The 15,797-nt window shown below is 36.0% G+C and overlaps 1 protein-coding gene and 1 long non-coding RNA gene across 7 annotated transcripts in view; one reads left to right on the plus strand and one right to left on the minus strand.

Annotated features, from left to right (window-relative positions):
• Positions 1-15,797, plus strand: part of OCA2 (OCA2 melanosomal transmembrane protein) — a 217,534-nt gene that overhangs the window by 177,527 nt on the left and 24,210 nt on the right. For 3 of the 5 annotated variants that reach the window (XM_034431376.3, XM_087895328.1, XM_087895331.1), the window contains one exon: positions 3,957-4,050. The exons of the other annotated variants lie outside the window; for them this stretch is intronic. In XM_034431376.3, the coding sequence (XP_034287267.2) occupies positions 3,957-4,050 (94 nt within the window). The remainder of the gene's footprint in view (positions 1-3,956; positions 4,051-15,797) is intronic. 5 annotated transcript variants of the gene reach the window in all.
• The window catches only part of LOC148113521 (uncharacterized), a 50,073-nt gene that overhangs the window by 19,621 nt on the left and 14,655 nt on the right, over positions 1-15,797 (minus strand). The window lies entirely within an intron of this gene.

A 15,797-nucleotide genomic window follows, 5' to 3' on the forward strand; every position in this document is an offset into this window, starting at 1 on the left:
TTCTTCTTGCACTTTTTATGTTTTTTCTTTTCTTTTTGTATTTTACTTAATTTGCATTAGTTTTTATCTTTTATTTTTAAACTACAATAAAAAATATTATTAAGAAGCGGTAACTTTGTAATTAAATTTAATCCTCTGAAAATGTGTTCTGTTAGATAGATTACATCTCAGTGTTTAACTGGTGAGATTTCAGTGTGTAGATTTATCTTTCATCAAATGTTACTAGTGAACCAAGCAATTCCACAAAGGACCAGGCTTATCTGAAATTTATAAAAACAATATTTAACTTATAACTGTTATTTCTTTAATGTATCTTTATGCTGTTCTACAAATAGTGGTTGTGCAGAAGCTGTAACAATGACAACTTGCTAGACTAAACCTAACTAAGAAGGAGATTTACAGAGAGATATTAAAGAATTCAAAATGATGGCTATTGTTGCCATATTACTTAGCCACCCCAATGGATTTCCTGTAAGAAACTTTCCTGTTTCTGTTTTGGCTTCAATAAAAATCAGCACTGTGGTGCATTTTCTAATGATGTTCAATTTCAGCAAAGAATAGTTCCCCGTTGTTAACATACCTTGACCAAGAAATGAAATCAGAAGGACCAAATGTCTCCATAGACAAAAGATGAAGGCAACATTGTTTATGTTATGATAAATCTGCAGAACTGGTGCAAATTACTCCAACAGTGGGAAATTTCTCACAAAGTGAATTTGTCCATTTTGTATATTCAGCTTAATAGGGAGTACTTTGGATTTTTTCTGTCTGAGAGGTCTACGGGAGAAACTGGTCTTCTTGGTCATTATTTCAACCTTTCGGAATAATTTCTTCTGATGTTCAGACTGCCCCTACTTTGCTATTCTTCAGAAAGCTTTGAAAACTTGATTGAATACTATTTCAGAGGGAATTTGCATTTGCTTAACTTTTTACATCTTCCTTGTGGGACAGAAGATTATGATTATTTGTTTTAAAAAAACACTAAGTTTGTATTGAATTGATTTTGAACTATTATTATTGTTAGCACAAGTTATTTGTGGTATAGTATACCATTCCATTCCAAATGACTTGTGTTAACAATGATAACAGCTGAACTGTTGAACTGTTATCATTGTTAACACAAGTCATTTGGAACAGAATGGTATAGAAGTGAATACTTCTCCCCAATTCCCTGGGCAAACATAATGGTAATCTTAAGGCAACTACCAACAATTGAAGAACTGCTCCTATTATACTTGATGGGGACCAGCTAACTTAGGGTTAAAGATACACGCTTGTGTATAGAATCCTATTCTTCTCCATCAAACTGTTCCCACTGTATTTATTGTCCCTAGTCATTGAATTGTGTTACCCCATTGATGTTCTTTTTATTAGTACCTAAATAGGTACAATAGTATTAATAAACTCTCAAGAAATGTGTGGTACTTTAAGTATTAAAGAAATTAGCGAAAGCCATCATGAACTCAGCATTATAACTAGGATTTGATACCCTGGTGAACATGAATGTAACAAATTAGTGTTATGGTTTTCTTGTTTGTTTATGTGCTATGTCCATACATAGAGTCATGTAGACATTGATAATCTTATTGTCTAATTAAGACACCTGTGACCAGGCACATCTGCCTTATAGTGATATATATATATAACAGGAAGAGCAGCAAGGTCAGAAAGAGAGATCTGCAGAATGTGGGAACTTGTGGAAACCAGTGAAACATTTGGAAGGAACAAGAGCCACTCAGGCAAGATTGATCAAAGTTCTGGAATTCTAAAATGCTCAGGAATAATGGTTGTCCTCTCTTTCACTCTTCCTCTCTAGTCTAAAAGCAGACTTAAAAGTGAAATTAGCTCTCCAACCAAGTGAGCAAGTAGTATAAGGAATGCCATTTTGAATAAGGGAAGTAGACTTTTATAAAGCTGCATGTAAGAGCATATGATTGTATGGTTTGTTAAACTAAGGCCACTGCATAGAAATCAGTGAAAACTATTTACTGGAAAAACACTGTAATAAGAAATATCACTGAAGTTTGGAGTGGAATAATGTGTGTTTCTGTGCCTGGAAAGTTCTGGTTCTTTTCCCCATTGTCTGACAAATTTGAAGTCAAGTATAAGAAATAGTGTATAAAGGTGTTTTCCTGCCTTTGATTGGTTAATACAACAGAATCTGCAGCTGTAGCCCCCATTCCCAGTCAAGTAAAGTTCATTTGATCAGTTAGTGGCTTTAGCAAATGATCCCAGAGAAATAAAATTAGAGAATAATTTCAAAACACTGGAAGAGAAATCCAAAGATTTCAAACTGGGGTGTGTGAATGGGTGATTGAAGCCTGCACATATTAAAAAGAAGTGAATTTGTGATTTTTTGGGGGGGAGGAATGCAATAGGGTTCAATCTAGGATTTAAGGATGGTCCAAAATAAGTATGCTTTCCTTCTGTTCAGATATAGTTATGCTCAGTGTGAAAACTGGGATGAAATTAACATTTGAAGAACGCAGTCTTTTGCTTCATTTTTAAAGTCACGGTCATAGATCTCTGACAGCTTCAGCACTATCATATAATGACTTATTCACATATGCACACAAAATCCATGTTGACATTCTGAACTGCACAGACTTTCCTTGTGCAAAACACCTAATGTTTTTCTACTTCAATGAGTCTCTCAATTTCTTAAGTAAACAATGGAGAGAATGCTCTAAGGTGTCTTTTTTCCAGTTTGTAGAGGAAGAACACTCAAATTCTGCTCAGTGACAACAGAATGGAAAAACCAAACCAAATTGCATGTACAGTAATTGATTTTCAGTTACTGTTGGGACTAATCCCATTCTGAAATTGTCACAGACTTATCACAGTTATAGTTTGCCATGGATAATCCATTGCTTATCTCTGTGTTCACACACTGTTTCTCCATGTTAGAAAACATTGCCGCAGCTTCCCTCTCTAGGCTTTTACTGTATTTTATGCCACAATTCCCAGGTTTCCAGTGGTGTCTACAGGGAGGGTGTCTAAAAGTCAAAATGATGGCCACACCATGAAGCCTCACTCTTTTTGCATACATCACAACAGACACCTCTGTAAATTTATTATATTCTCTGTTCTTCTCAAAATCATGGCATGCCCCTTAATTCAGATTACATTTTGCTCAGTCTACTGCAATCTATTATAAAAAAATGAAATAACATCTAGATACAGCTCATCAGAAGTTTAGAGATTGAAAACTGTTATTTTTTACCAATTTAGAAATGTATCTTTAACGTATTGCATATTTAAAAACTCCTTTATAAATTCCGTGATTTTACATGTATGCATTTTTTTTCAAGAGAAGGTCCTTAACCCAAGAAAGGAAGGAAACTATAGAGATAAACATTGCATCCTGTTAAATTTTCAGCATTCTTTCATTTTGTGGCAGAAGGAGAAATTCTTGATTTCTGTGCATATGTGTACCCACATGTGTGTTTGTAGGTTTAAAAGTCATTGTATAAGATACAATAGGTATCTTATATTTTAAAGATACACATTGTGCTACTGTTACATAACTTTCTGGGGAAATGGAGGACCCCCCTCTGTTTCCATTGTTCCATCTGTCAATAGACAAAAAATGATGTCTTTTCCAATCTTTTCATTTTATCTTAATGTTACTTTTTTGAATTTGAAAGAAATAATCAGCAAATTGCTTTGAATGTGTCATCTTAACAACACAGTGACATAGTTTTTCTTTGTCTCCCTGTCTCTTGTCTCATTCACAATAGGAGCACAAAGACAGGCTTCCTTTGAAAAGGTGCAACTGTTTATAAGCAGAGAAGTTATTGTTCTGTCAATTTCTTTTCAGGTGAATGTGAAATGATGCCTCTCCTTTCCCCATTTACATTTAGGCTACACGTTGATCTGAATGGCAAAATCCGTAGATAGAGACCCCCCCCAAATATCTGCTGGGTTTTTTTTACTTGTTATTTATTGAATTTCAGGTAATGGGACATTGATTGGAGCCTCTGCAAATGTCGTTTGTGCAGGCATTGCAGAACAGCATGGCTATGGCTTTTCTTTCATGGAATTTTTCAGGTAGGTTTTAGACCTGACACTTCTCTGGTTTTGAATTTGATTGTATTTTAGAGATTATTCACTAATTTAAAAAAATCAAAATGACAAAGAAGAAAGTCTACATAATCAACAGCATAACAAACAGAGTAAATTAAGTGGGTCTCCATTTCAGTAACAAAAAATAATGCATTTTGTTGATTATTCCTTAACAAGTCTGTATATAGAAACATAGAAAACTGTCAGCAGAAAAAAGATCCAATGGTCCATCAAGTCTGCCCTTTGAATTTATGTGTGTGTTTTGTGGTGAGGAGATGGCTGGGTTTAGCCTTAGACCGAAGACATCTGTCTGAGCATCCAAGTCCGGCTGGACAAACACATTGAGCAAAACTCCATATCTCTCCAACCTCTGGGTACCTTCCTGCTTAATCACTTCCTAAGGCTGCAGTTCAGTGATAGTTTGCTCCTGGTTCTATTCAATTCTATGGAACCAGTAGTAAAACCGACGGGAGGCCCTGCCCACATGCCACGACGTTATCATGGGTGATTTGCGCATGTACAGAAGCATGCGCGCATGCGCTCCCATTGCAAATCTGTAGTAAAGGTAAGTAGAACCCACCCCTGCTGCAGATGAAAGGTAGGACTAAGTATCTGTCTGTCCTGCCAACCCTAAGTCACAGTTCTGTTTGTCACTTGCTTGTTGGGGAAGAATGACCGCCTTAATTCATTCCACAAATATGACATTAAATAGAAAGAACTTAGAGGGTCTACAGTCTGAAGCAGAGCTGAAGCCAGCTGAACACACTATTTGTCCCTTCTTCCTCTCTTAATTTTTCCCAGTACCAGGACCATCAGTAGATTTTGCCTATTCTTTTTCTATTTATCTCATTTCTGCTCCAACTGATTTTATGCTACAAAAATAATCACAAACATCCCCACTGTTCTGAAATTCTTGGTTTTGATTTTTTTTTCCTGGAAGGCTCCTTTAATCATCCCTTTTCAAAATGACTGCCTATATATTAAGCAGAATACCTGGTTTATATTGATTTTGTGATGTGAGCTAGAGTAAAATCATCACTTGGTTGATCCGGAAAGAAAAAAAAAAACAGAATCTGAACTTGTGGAAAAACACTAGGAAGAAAAAAAAAACAATCTAGAGTGAAGAGCCTGCCTCATCCTTACATTGCTTGGTGTAGATCTTTTCTTGCTGTTTGAGCGTGACTAGGAATGAGAAGAATGAAAACAAATTCATCAATAACTTTAGCTGCAAACAATAACTCAATGCATTCAGATACTATCATTTGACAGCAAGCGGGAACATTGCAATGGTGGCAGGATAGGATTTTGGCAATAAGTCAGAACATTTTATGCTACTATAGTTTACAGCAATTTGAGGGTGGGTGGGAAACATTATCAGTCTGAATCCAACCACACTTTAAAAAATAATATTGTTTTATCATAGAAAATAAAATGTTGTTGTTAGTTGCGAAGTCATGTCCGAACTATCGCAACCCCATGGACAACTTTCCTTCAGGCCTTCCTGTCCTCTACCATCCCCTGGAGACCATTTAAGCTCACACCGACTGCTTCAGTAACTCCATCCAACCACCTCATTCTCTACCGTTCCGTTCTTCTGTTGCCCTCAATCGTTCCCAGCATTAGGCTCTTCTCCAGTGAGTCCTTCCTTCTCATTAAGGGGCCAAAGTATTTCAGTTTCATCTTCAGGATCTGGCCTTCTAAAGAGCAGTCAGGGTTGATCTCCTCTAGGATTGACTGGTTTGATTGCCTTGCAGTCCAAGGAACTTCTCCAGCAACATAGGCTTCAATTCTTTGGCACTCAGCCTTTCTTATGGTCCAACTTTCACAGCCATACATTGTAACTGGGAAAACCAAAGCCTCTCTGCTTTTTAGTATGCTGTCTAACTTTGCCATAGCTTTCCTTCCCAGGAACAAGTGTCTTTTAATATCTTGGCTGTAGTCCCAATACGTGGTGATCTTGGAGCCCAGGAAAATACAATCTGTCACTACCTCCATTTCTTCCCCATCTATTTGCCAGGAATTGAGAGGGCTGGGAGCCATGATGTTAGTTTTCTTAATGTTGAGTTTCAAGCCAACTTTTGCACTCTCCTTCTTCACCCGCATCAGAAAATAAAATACAAAACAGTAAAACAAGCAAAATAAAAATAAAACAAAAGCATACATTCAATCCTAACACACACAAAAAAGCAGTGTACAAAAAAAATTCTTGCACATATATACTAGGAGAAGATAATAAATTTGACCAATCCTAACTCAGCCTGTTCTCTTCACAATGTTAATTAACTTTCATTGAGGTGTAAGTGATACTGCTTAGCAAAATTTAAGACTTAATGTCATTATCTACTTAATAAGTATGCTCATAATTACAATGAGTTTTTGTCTTAACAGCACATACCACAAGGAAGAGATTTCAAAGTGATATAAAAATTGATTAACTACATAAAAGTAAAGGGAAAAAAATCTTTTGAAGGGCAATTTCCACTCAACCACAGATAGATTGTACTATACCGTTTTTGGCCTAATGTTCAAGATACACCATGAGTTATAAGCACAATTTTCAGATTATTTTCTTAGTGATTGATGACTGAAATAATAACATTTCATTCATTTGTTCAGATTCAAAAATAATGAGTGAAAATTGTTATAAAGTTGTTTTAAATATTGATCTAATGCACACACTGTTGTAGTATATTTTCAGCACTACTTCTAAAAAAGATCCTCATATGAGAAAACAGTACCTAGTAATATTTGATGTCATTTTATGTAAAGACTATTGAAAACTCTACTAATCATTATGAAAATCTTTTTGTGGTTAACAATAGATACTTTCCACTCAATCTCTTGTTGCTATAACAAACATTAGATTTTTTAAAAAATAAATTCAAGGTATTTACTTATTTAATAAGTACAGGTAATACAGGTTTAATGTATTATCTAGCATAACAGAATAACAGAGTTGGAAATGACCTTGGAGGTCTTCTAGTCCAACTCCCTGCTCACCCAGGAGACCCTATACCATTTCAGATAAGTGGTTAAAAAGTTCCAGTGATGGAGCACTCACTTCTGAAGGCAAGCAAGTCCCACTGATTAATTGTTGTGTCAGGAAATTTCTCTTTATTTTTAAATTTGTTCTGTCCTTGATTAGTTTCCATCCACTGCTTCTTGTTCTGGCTTCAGGTATTTTGGAGAAGAGCTTGACTCCCTCTTCTTTGTGGCAGTCCCTTAGATATTGGAACACTGCTATCATGTCACCTAACCCTTCTTTTCATTGAATTAGATATAACCAATTCCTGTAGCTGTTCTTCATATGCACCCTTAGTTGCTCTTCTTCTAGAGTCTCAACATCTTTTTTTATATTGTGATGACCAGAACTGGATGCAATATTCCAAGTGTGGTCTTACCAAGGTATTATAAAGTGGTACTAACACCTCACATGATCTTAATTCTGTCCTGTCAATGCAGCCTAGGACTGCATTGGGATTTTTTTTGGCAGCTGCAGCACACTGTTGGCTCATATTTAAGTGATTGTCCACTAGGATTCCAAGATCCCTCTCACAGTTACTACTATTGAGCCAGGTACCACCTATTCCATACCTGTGCATCAATCATCTATCTATCAATTGTCTGCCTGCCTGCCTGCCTGCCTGCCTGCCTGCCTGCCTGCCTGCCTGCCTGCCTGCCTATCTATCTATCTATCTATCTATCTATCTATCTATCTATCATCTATCTATCTATCTATCTATCTATCTATCTATCATCTATCTTTATGTAGATATTCATTTTTTGCAAGTTGTACTTTAGTATATAGTGTACTAAATCACCTTTTCAATATTTCATTCTTTAATTACTTGTTAAGTAAATAAAAAATAATCCTTGAATAACATTCCCACCATCTTCGCCCCCAAAGAAGAAAAAATATTTTACATAAATTTGTGCCAGACCTTAATAACAAAGGGTTGAATCTAATATGATGTAAAGAAACTGTAGGGACAGACTTGTTCTCTTCCTTTACATGTTCTCAAAATCCTTTAGTCCTTCACATGACCTTAAAATAGTCCCCAAAACCAATTTTGAAGAAAAACAAGGGAGGGTTGTAAAAAACAGATGTATCCTCCCTCCTGGAGAAATCACCTCTGTTCACAAAAACTCACCACTTTATGCCTTCTGATTAGATTATTGTGGCCTGAATTACTGTTGTATGCTGTCTTTTTCTTGAATTAAAGGTATATGAGTTGGTCCAAGAGGACCAACTGTGATGAAAACTCCTTAATTTTACAGAATATAGACAGACCTAACCATTGTTTCAATTAGGAAACTGTGAGCATCCTAGACCAAGTCAACTCCAAAAATGCTAGAGAATTCCTGGAAGCCTGGTACTCTAACAAATCAACCATCAACAGGTGCATAGATATAAACAACTTCTACAGAATATTCAAAAGAAAAAATCAAAATATCCAAAAGGAAACAAAAAGACCAAAACACCTCCTCACTGGCAATTAATACCCAGATGATTAGAGATTAACACCAAGATTAACATCCAACCAACAATCAAGAAGTAAGCAATACCCAAATCAAGGAACTCCCAATGCAAGCAAATAAGCTAACAGTAAACAACAGTCTAATCAAGCAACCACCAAGACCACTCCCACTAACATTGACAGGGCAAGCCACTAGTATATAAAATGAGTGCAAAACTCACTCCCTTCTAATACTGATGATGTTTCCTAGAAACATTTGTAAGAAAGAGACCGCCAAGGACCCCATAAATCAGCCATTAACAGATATATTGCTATAAGTTCCAAAAAAAAAAAAGTATCTTAAGGTGAAGGAAAAGGGCAAATAGCCCTAAACCAGTGAGTGCCCATCAACCTTTTGGGCACCAGGGACCAATTCCATGGAGAGAAGCTTTTCCACAGAGTGGAGGAAGCATGGTTTTGTATGCTGCCTGCATCCTACAGATGGGGCTTCGCTTGTTTGTGCGGCCCAGTTTCTGGCATGCCATCAGCTGGTGCTGGTCTATGGACTGGGAGTTGGGGACCCCTGCCCTAAACAATACTTTCTCATTACACACCTATTAACTAACATTCAGAGAAATGAAACAGCCAAGGAAGAAATAATCACCTATTCAAAGAACAATCAAAAAAAGAAAAAGAATCATAGTTGGCAGGACAAGTTTACCTCATATATCCAGCCAGCAAATTACATTTCCTCATACACTGACAATTTTATATAGTCTTCTAATGAAACATCTGCAAAAAGAAAAGCAAGATCATGATATATCAGGAACCAATAGGTAAGGAATCAGAAACTGCAGTTAATCATGTATAGCATTTAGCAGAAGCAGCATAATATACTAGATAGAATATTTTAATTATTTATTTTTAATTTATTTATTTATATTCCACCTTTATTATGTTTACAAATAACTCAACACTTCTTCCTTCTATTTTCCCTCACAGAAACAATCCTGTGAGATAGGTTAGGGTGAGAGAGATGCCCTAAGTCACCCAGCTAGTTTTCATGGTTAAGGTGGAACTAGTGCCTTAACCTTTAGACCAAACTGGCTTTATTGCTGGTCATTGGAATTTTCTCTTCACCAAGCTCTGGATACTGAAGATGTGGAGTTTGGAGAGAGTTTTTCAAGGATGACCAGGATTTTCACAATTAGACAAAGCCAATGCAATAATCAGTAAGATTATTAAGTAAGATGCCAATTGTGGGATTTGAGCACTATTGATCAAGTGAGCTTGCTTGTATCTCACACCCTTCAAACTAGTACTAAAGTTCTACCCTATCAAGGAGGAAGGCTTATCTAAAATGGGGTATTTACAACTGGTTTTCAAATATCTGCACAGGATCTTGCAAGCCTTCCAATGTGTACAATTAAAAATTAGTAGCAGAAAAGCCAGAAAAAGAACATGTTTTTGTAAGAATAGCAGAACCATCTATGTTTCTGTTTGTATTTAATTTGAGAGTACTCTTCCTGTGGCTACTCCTCATTAGACTCTAGTCAAATTCTAGTTGATTAGTCATTTGATAGTCAGAGGTCAAAAGGTCCAAATGATGTCATATCTTTGTGATACAAGTTTTGTAATTTTCATTTGCATTATGCATGTAAGAAAGAATGATATTTGCTTTCCAAGGGCACAACTGTGCTTTCATTGTATAACTACCCTTACAGCCAGATGGGTCCATTTGTTTTGGTCAATTATAATTCAGATACATGCTGCACTGTATGATCACATCGAGAAGGTGATTCAAATTAACAAAAACCTCAGCCCTAAATCACAAAACAGATTGATCTTAATTTCACAGTTAAAAAGAAAATAGTACTTTTATACCAAGAAACAGCAATCAAGTCCCCACTCCCCACCCCGAATTTATAAAACACTACACAAAATTTGGCTACCTTTACGTAACTCAATCTGTCTGTCCATTCGGATTTGAACTGGCAAGTATCTTGATAACATTGGTAGGACTTTAGAAATGAGGCAGATAAAAGAGTTTAAGATGACATGTTATTTAAATTCAACCTCCGCACAAAGGGAAAGAGAAATTCTAATACAAATAGAAAATTCTTCTTTTTCTCACTACTGTAGGCAAGAGATTACATTATGCTAACATGAAGAATCTAAACTTGGGAATTAACATAGGAAACAGTTAATACACTGGTTTTAGAAAATAATAAGTTCTATTCAAATTCAAGTTAAGTCATCATTTATCAAACCTAAAAGGAGGTTCTGTAAATAATGCTATTCCCTAACTATTCAATATATGCATGACTGGATCATCCTTTTAAATTGGTACATGAACGAAGGACTAAGGACTTCAGGGCAACACAGAGTTGCTATTCAGGTCCTGGGCTATTTATCTAGAGAATTTCAATCTCATGGATTTTAAATTCAAAATGATGCTGGCTATTCAGGGAGATGCATTGCTTTTGTATTAAACACATTCCCATGAAAGGACAAGAAAAGAAAAAATGGATTTCCTGCACATTACTTGCTATCTAGGTAATAGAGGTTCCTACAGGTTGGCCATCTGACATTTTAACTTGATTGCAAGCCTTATGTAGAAACTGGACATGTGCCTCCTTTCCTTACAATCCTGCTGGTTTCAGCAGCTAGTGTGTCCTGCTTGTACTGACAATTCTTATTGCATTTGACACAAAAGAGTTGTCAAATGGAATAAAGAAACTTCAGGTCTGTTCAGCCACCTTTATGTACTATGGATTCATACAAAGATGGACTTTCTTCTGTCTCTGAATTCTGGAAAAATTTTTAGAACAGATCATAGGGTAATCTATAAGCCCCCAAAGAACAATGTGGAGTCCCATAAAAATTTGCAAAGGTTTGTGAAGACTAATTTTATCTGACCAGATTGTTGTTGTTGTTGTTTTTTTAAATGTATAACCATTAGCAGATAATTAGAATGCTGTAGGCATCATATATCTTGATTCCAGCAAAGTGTTTGATATAGTACTCCATGATATTATGACTAAAAATGTGGCTTATTACAATTAAATGGATACATATCTAGCTAGAATTGTATCTGTCAACCTGCCAACCCATTCTAAAGAACAATAACAATCTTATAGTTTGAATGAATTGTAATATTGCCAATGGAATATTTTAATGATTAATACTTAACAGCTTGCTGATATTTGGAATCTCACCAGGCTCAAGGTTGACTCAGCCTTCCATCCTTCTGAGGTGGTTAAAATGAGGACCCAGATTGTTGGGGGCAAACTGCTGACTCTGTAAACTGCTTAGAGAGGGCTGGAAAGCACTGTGAAGCAGTATATAAGTGCTATTGCTATTGCTAAAATTATATTTTTAGTTGGCCTAGGCTGTGAAGTAGTTATTTTTAAGTATCTCTATGCATATGAATCAATATGGAGCTATGTTACTTTTGAAGCTGTTACTTTCCATGATAGTTTGTGGATGTTAATTAACACAGTGGAAGATATATCACAGCTAACTTGTAAATATATTACTTCATGGAACTTAATTAAAATTGCAATTAAGATATATTTGTATTTAGATGTTTAAGGAAATGAGCATATCATTTGCAAATATATTTATTACCGATGTTTTGTTTTATATTAACTCCTTCAGTATTCATATTCTTCCTAATCTTCTGGGCTAAAACATACTGTATATAATGAAATCAAATACATAATGAGAGCGGGCATCTTTTTTGGCTCCATTTATTTGAAAGACATCCACGTTTAATCCATTAGTGCTAATTACTGCTGGTGGTGTTGAATATAACTGATTAATTATGCTGATGAAGTGTTCAAATCCCATTTCTAATAAAAAAACCAACAACTTTACACTCTATCAAACATTTTAAAGAATTTGAAGATAGCAGAGAAGTCAGAGTAATTCTGTCATCTTTGCTATAATTCACTATATTTAATACTTTCTGACGGAATCTATTATATTTACATTGTAAATACCTATATTGACCAAAAAAAAAAGTAATCACTTAAAATGTATTTAATCTATTAACCAATAAGGCAGTAAGTTTTAAACTGATTTACAGTAATATAGACTGATATGATGACATATATAATGGGAGGATCCCGATACTCCCATGTTATACTGCTCCTGCGCGACTTGCATTGGTTGCTGGTTACCCTCCGGGTGAGATTCAAGGTGCTGGTGTTAACCTATAAAGCCCTTCATGGCTTAGGCCCAGGATATCTGTCGGACCACATGCAACCAGCATCAACTTCCCATCGCCCGGTGTTTTCCCACAGAGAGGGCCTACTCAGGGTGCCGTCGGCTAGACAATGTTGGCTGGCGACCCCCAGGGGTAGAGCCTTCTCTGTGGCCCTGCCCACCCTTTGGAATCAACTTCCCGTGGGTCTTCGGCTGGCCCCTGACCTTCGTACCTTCCGCCGTGAGCTTAAGACCTGGCTGTTTAAACGCCCTAGCCAGGACTGATGGGATCTACTGTTTTAAATTGGTTTTTAGTCTGTTTTAGTCTGTTTTAATTTGTATTTATTGGGATTGTTCATTTGATGTAAGCCGCCCTGAGTCCTTCGGAGAGAGGGCAGCATATAAATCCAATAAATAATAATAATAAAGACTGTGGAAGAAGAAAAACACAGCTTGAATGATTACATCCAGAAAAGTGAAGAACCAATGATTAAGGAAGTAAATAAAGGAGGCCTTTTAAAGACAACTAAAACAAAAGCAGAATATAAGAAAGAAGTAATTGAGCAGTGAGCTGAAAATTGGAAAAGCAAAGCTCTGCATAGCCAATACCTGAAAAGTAATGAAGGCAAAGCTGACCAGAAACTAACTTGGAACTGGTTAAGATCAGGAGTACTGAAAAAAGAAACAGAAAGCTTTATTTTGGCAGCTCAAGAACAAGCCCTAGTCACAAACTGCATGAAGGCAAAAATTCAACATGTTACCACCAACAGCAAATGCCTCCTCTGTAATGAGAAAGATGAGACAGTCGACCACCTGATCAGTGGGTGCAGCAAAATTTCACAAACTGACTACCTACAACGCCATGACCGTGTTGCTAAGATCATTCACTGGAAATTGTGCCAGAAGTTTGGATTTGAGTATAGCAAAAACCACTGGGAACATCAGGTTGAGAAAGTTTTAGAGAATGAGAAACTCAAGATCTTGTGGGACTTCAGGATTCAGACTGACAGGCACTTGGTCCACAACACACCTGACATAACAATAGTTGAAAAGAAAAAAGTATGGTTCATTGACATTGCAATACCTGGTGAAGATAAGCAGCAAGAAAAAATCACAAAGTACCGGGACTTGCAAATTGAAGTTGAGCAACTGTGGAAAAAGAAATCGTGTGTTGTCCCGATTGTAATTGGAGCCCTTGGGGCAATACCCAAAGGGTTACCCTGCTATTTAGAAATTCTAAATTTACCGGACTTGAACATTTTGACTCTACAAAAAACCACCTTACTTGGAACAGCTTACATCCTCCGACGATACCTTAACAGTTCCTAGGTCCTTGGTTAGGACTTGAGCTGCTGAGATATTAACCAGCCTCAAAGACTGTGAATCTCACTAAAGATTAAATAATAATAATAATAATAATAATAATAATAATAATAATAATAATAATAATAATAATAACAACAACAACAACAACAACAACAATAACAACAACAACAACAACAACAACAACGATGATGTTGAAGATGTTTGTTGGGTTTAGGAATAAGCAGAAATTGGATGTGTTAGCAAGAGGCAGGAACTTGATAATATTATAATATTATGAAGATTTTTTTGAAAAAAAATCTTTGTAATATTCCAATCTAAAATTATTTATATCTACAGCACTGCTATTTTAAACTGATTTCTATTATTTCTTATTTCATCTGATGAGTTTCTGATCTCATTATCCTCAGAATTGTTAGATGTATAAATAAAGACTATTCTATAAGTACATTTTCCATGTAATTTGACTTAGACAAAGGTTCTTATCAATTATATATTCCAAGTTATTTCTATTCCTAACTCCAGAAGCTAGTAATTTTGGAATGTGATTTCCAAATTTTTAGTATCTACATTTCATAAGAATTCCTGTTGATATCTTCACTATCTCAGGTTAATAACTCTTTATATATTGAAATTAGGTCAGCAAAAGCAGCATTATAACTTTCTTATGTTTCTTTTATATCCCTTATTTCAGGTTATAAAATATTAAAGATAATTGCAAAGCACAATTACCTTTAAATATTTTATAGGATGAGGGCAATGTTTAATTATTTGATTTCTTTCTATAGCCTGCTGTGCTGTAGTTCTCTATGTCTTTTCTAGAGCAGTGTTTCTCATCTCGGCCACTTGAAGATGTGTGGATTTCAACTCCCAGAATTCTGGGAATTGAAATCCATACATCTTCAAGTGGCCTGGGTTGAGAAACACTGTTCTAGAGGATTCCCTATTTCTTTGGAGGAAGTTTGTGGAAGGGAATGCAAGAGGGAGGCCATAGTTGCTTGAAATTTCCCAGCCTTGGACATTTTTTGGCTAAAGTAGTCTTTCTCAACGTTGGCAAATTTAAAATGTGTATACTTCAACTCCCAGACCCTATCTAGCATAGGGGTTTTGGAAGTTTAAGTCCACATGTCTTAAAGTTGCCAAGGTTGAGAAATACTCAAAGGATGGACATAATCCAACATATGAAATAAATTGACATGGATATTTCAATTGCTTGGTGATGGAGAAATACATTTGAGATAATCCTCACTTGATGACCATGTCTAGTCTAAGCTAGTCTAAGCTAGTCTAAGCTAGTCTAAACATCTAGTTTAATGAAAAGAAGGACTAGGGGTGACATGATAGCAGTGTTCTGATATCTCAGGGGTTGCCATAAAGAAGAGGAAGCCAAGCTATTCTCCAAAACACCTGACAGCAGGACAAGAAGCAATAGGTGGAAACCAATCAAGGAGAGAAACAACCTAGAACTAAGAAGAAATTTCCTGACAGAACAATTAACCAGTGGAACAACTTGCCTCCAGAAGTTGTGAATTCTTCAACACTGGAAGTTTTAAAGATTGGACAACCATTTGTCTGAAATGATATAGGGTTTCCTGCCTGAGCAGGGAGTAGGACTAGAAGACCTCCAAGATCCCTTCCAACTCTGTTATTCTATTCTATATACCGTAATTGGAATTTTGAAATTTTGGTTGTAAGACATTGTGACCATCTAAGATGGTTATCATGTGATGGAACTTGATTTTA

Source organism: Pantherophis guttatus, chromosome 5, assembly GCF_059756535.1.
Source record: "Pantherophis guttatus breed Tessera chromosome 5, ASM5975653v1, whole genome shotgun sequence".
Classification (NCBI taxonomy): Eukaryota; Metazoa; Chordata; class Lepidosauria; order Squamata; family Colubridae; genus Pantherophis; species Pantherophis guttatus.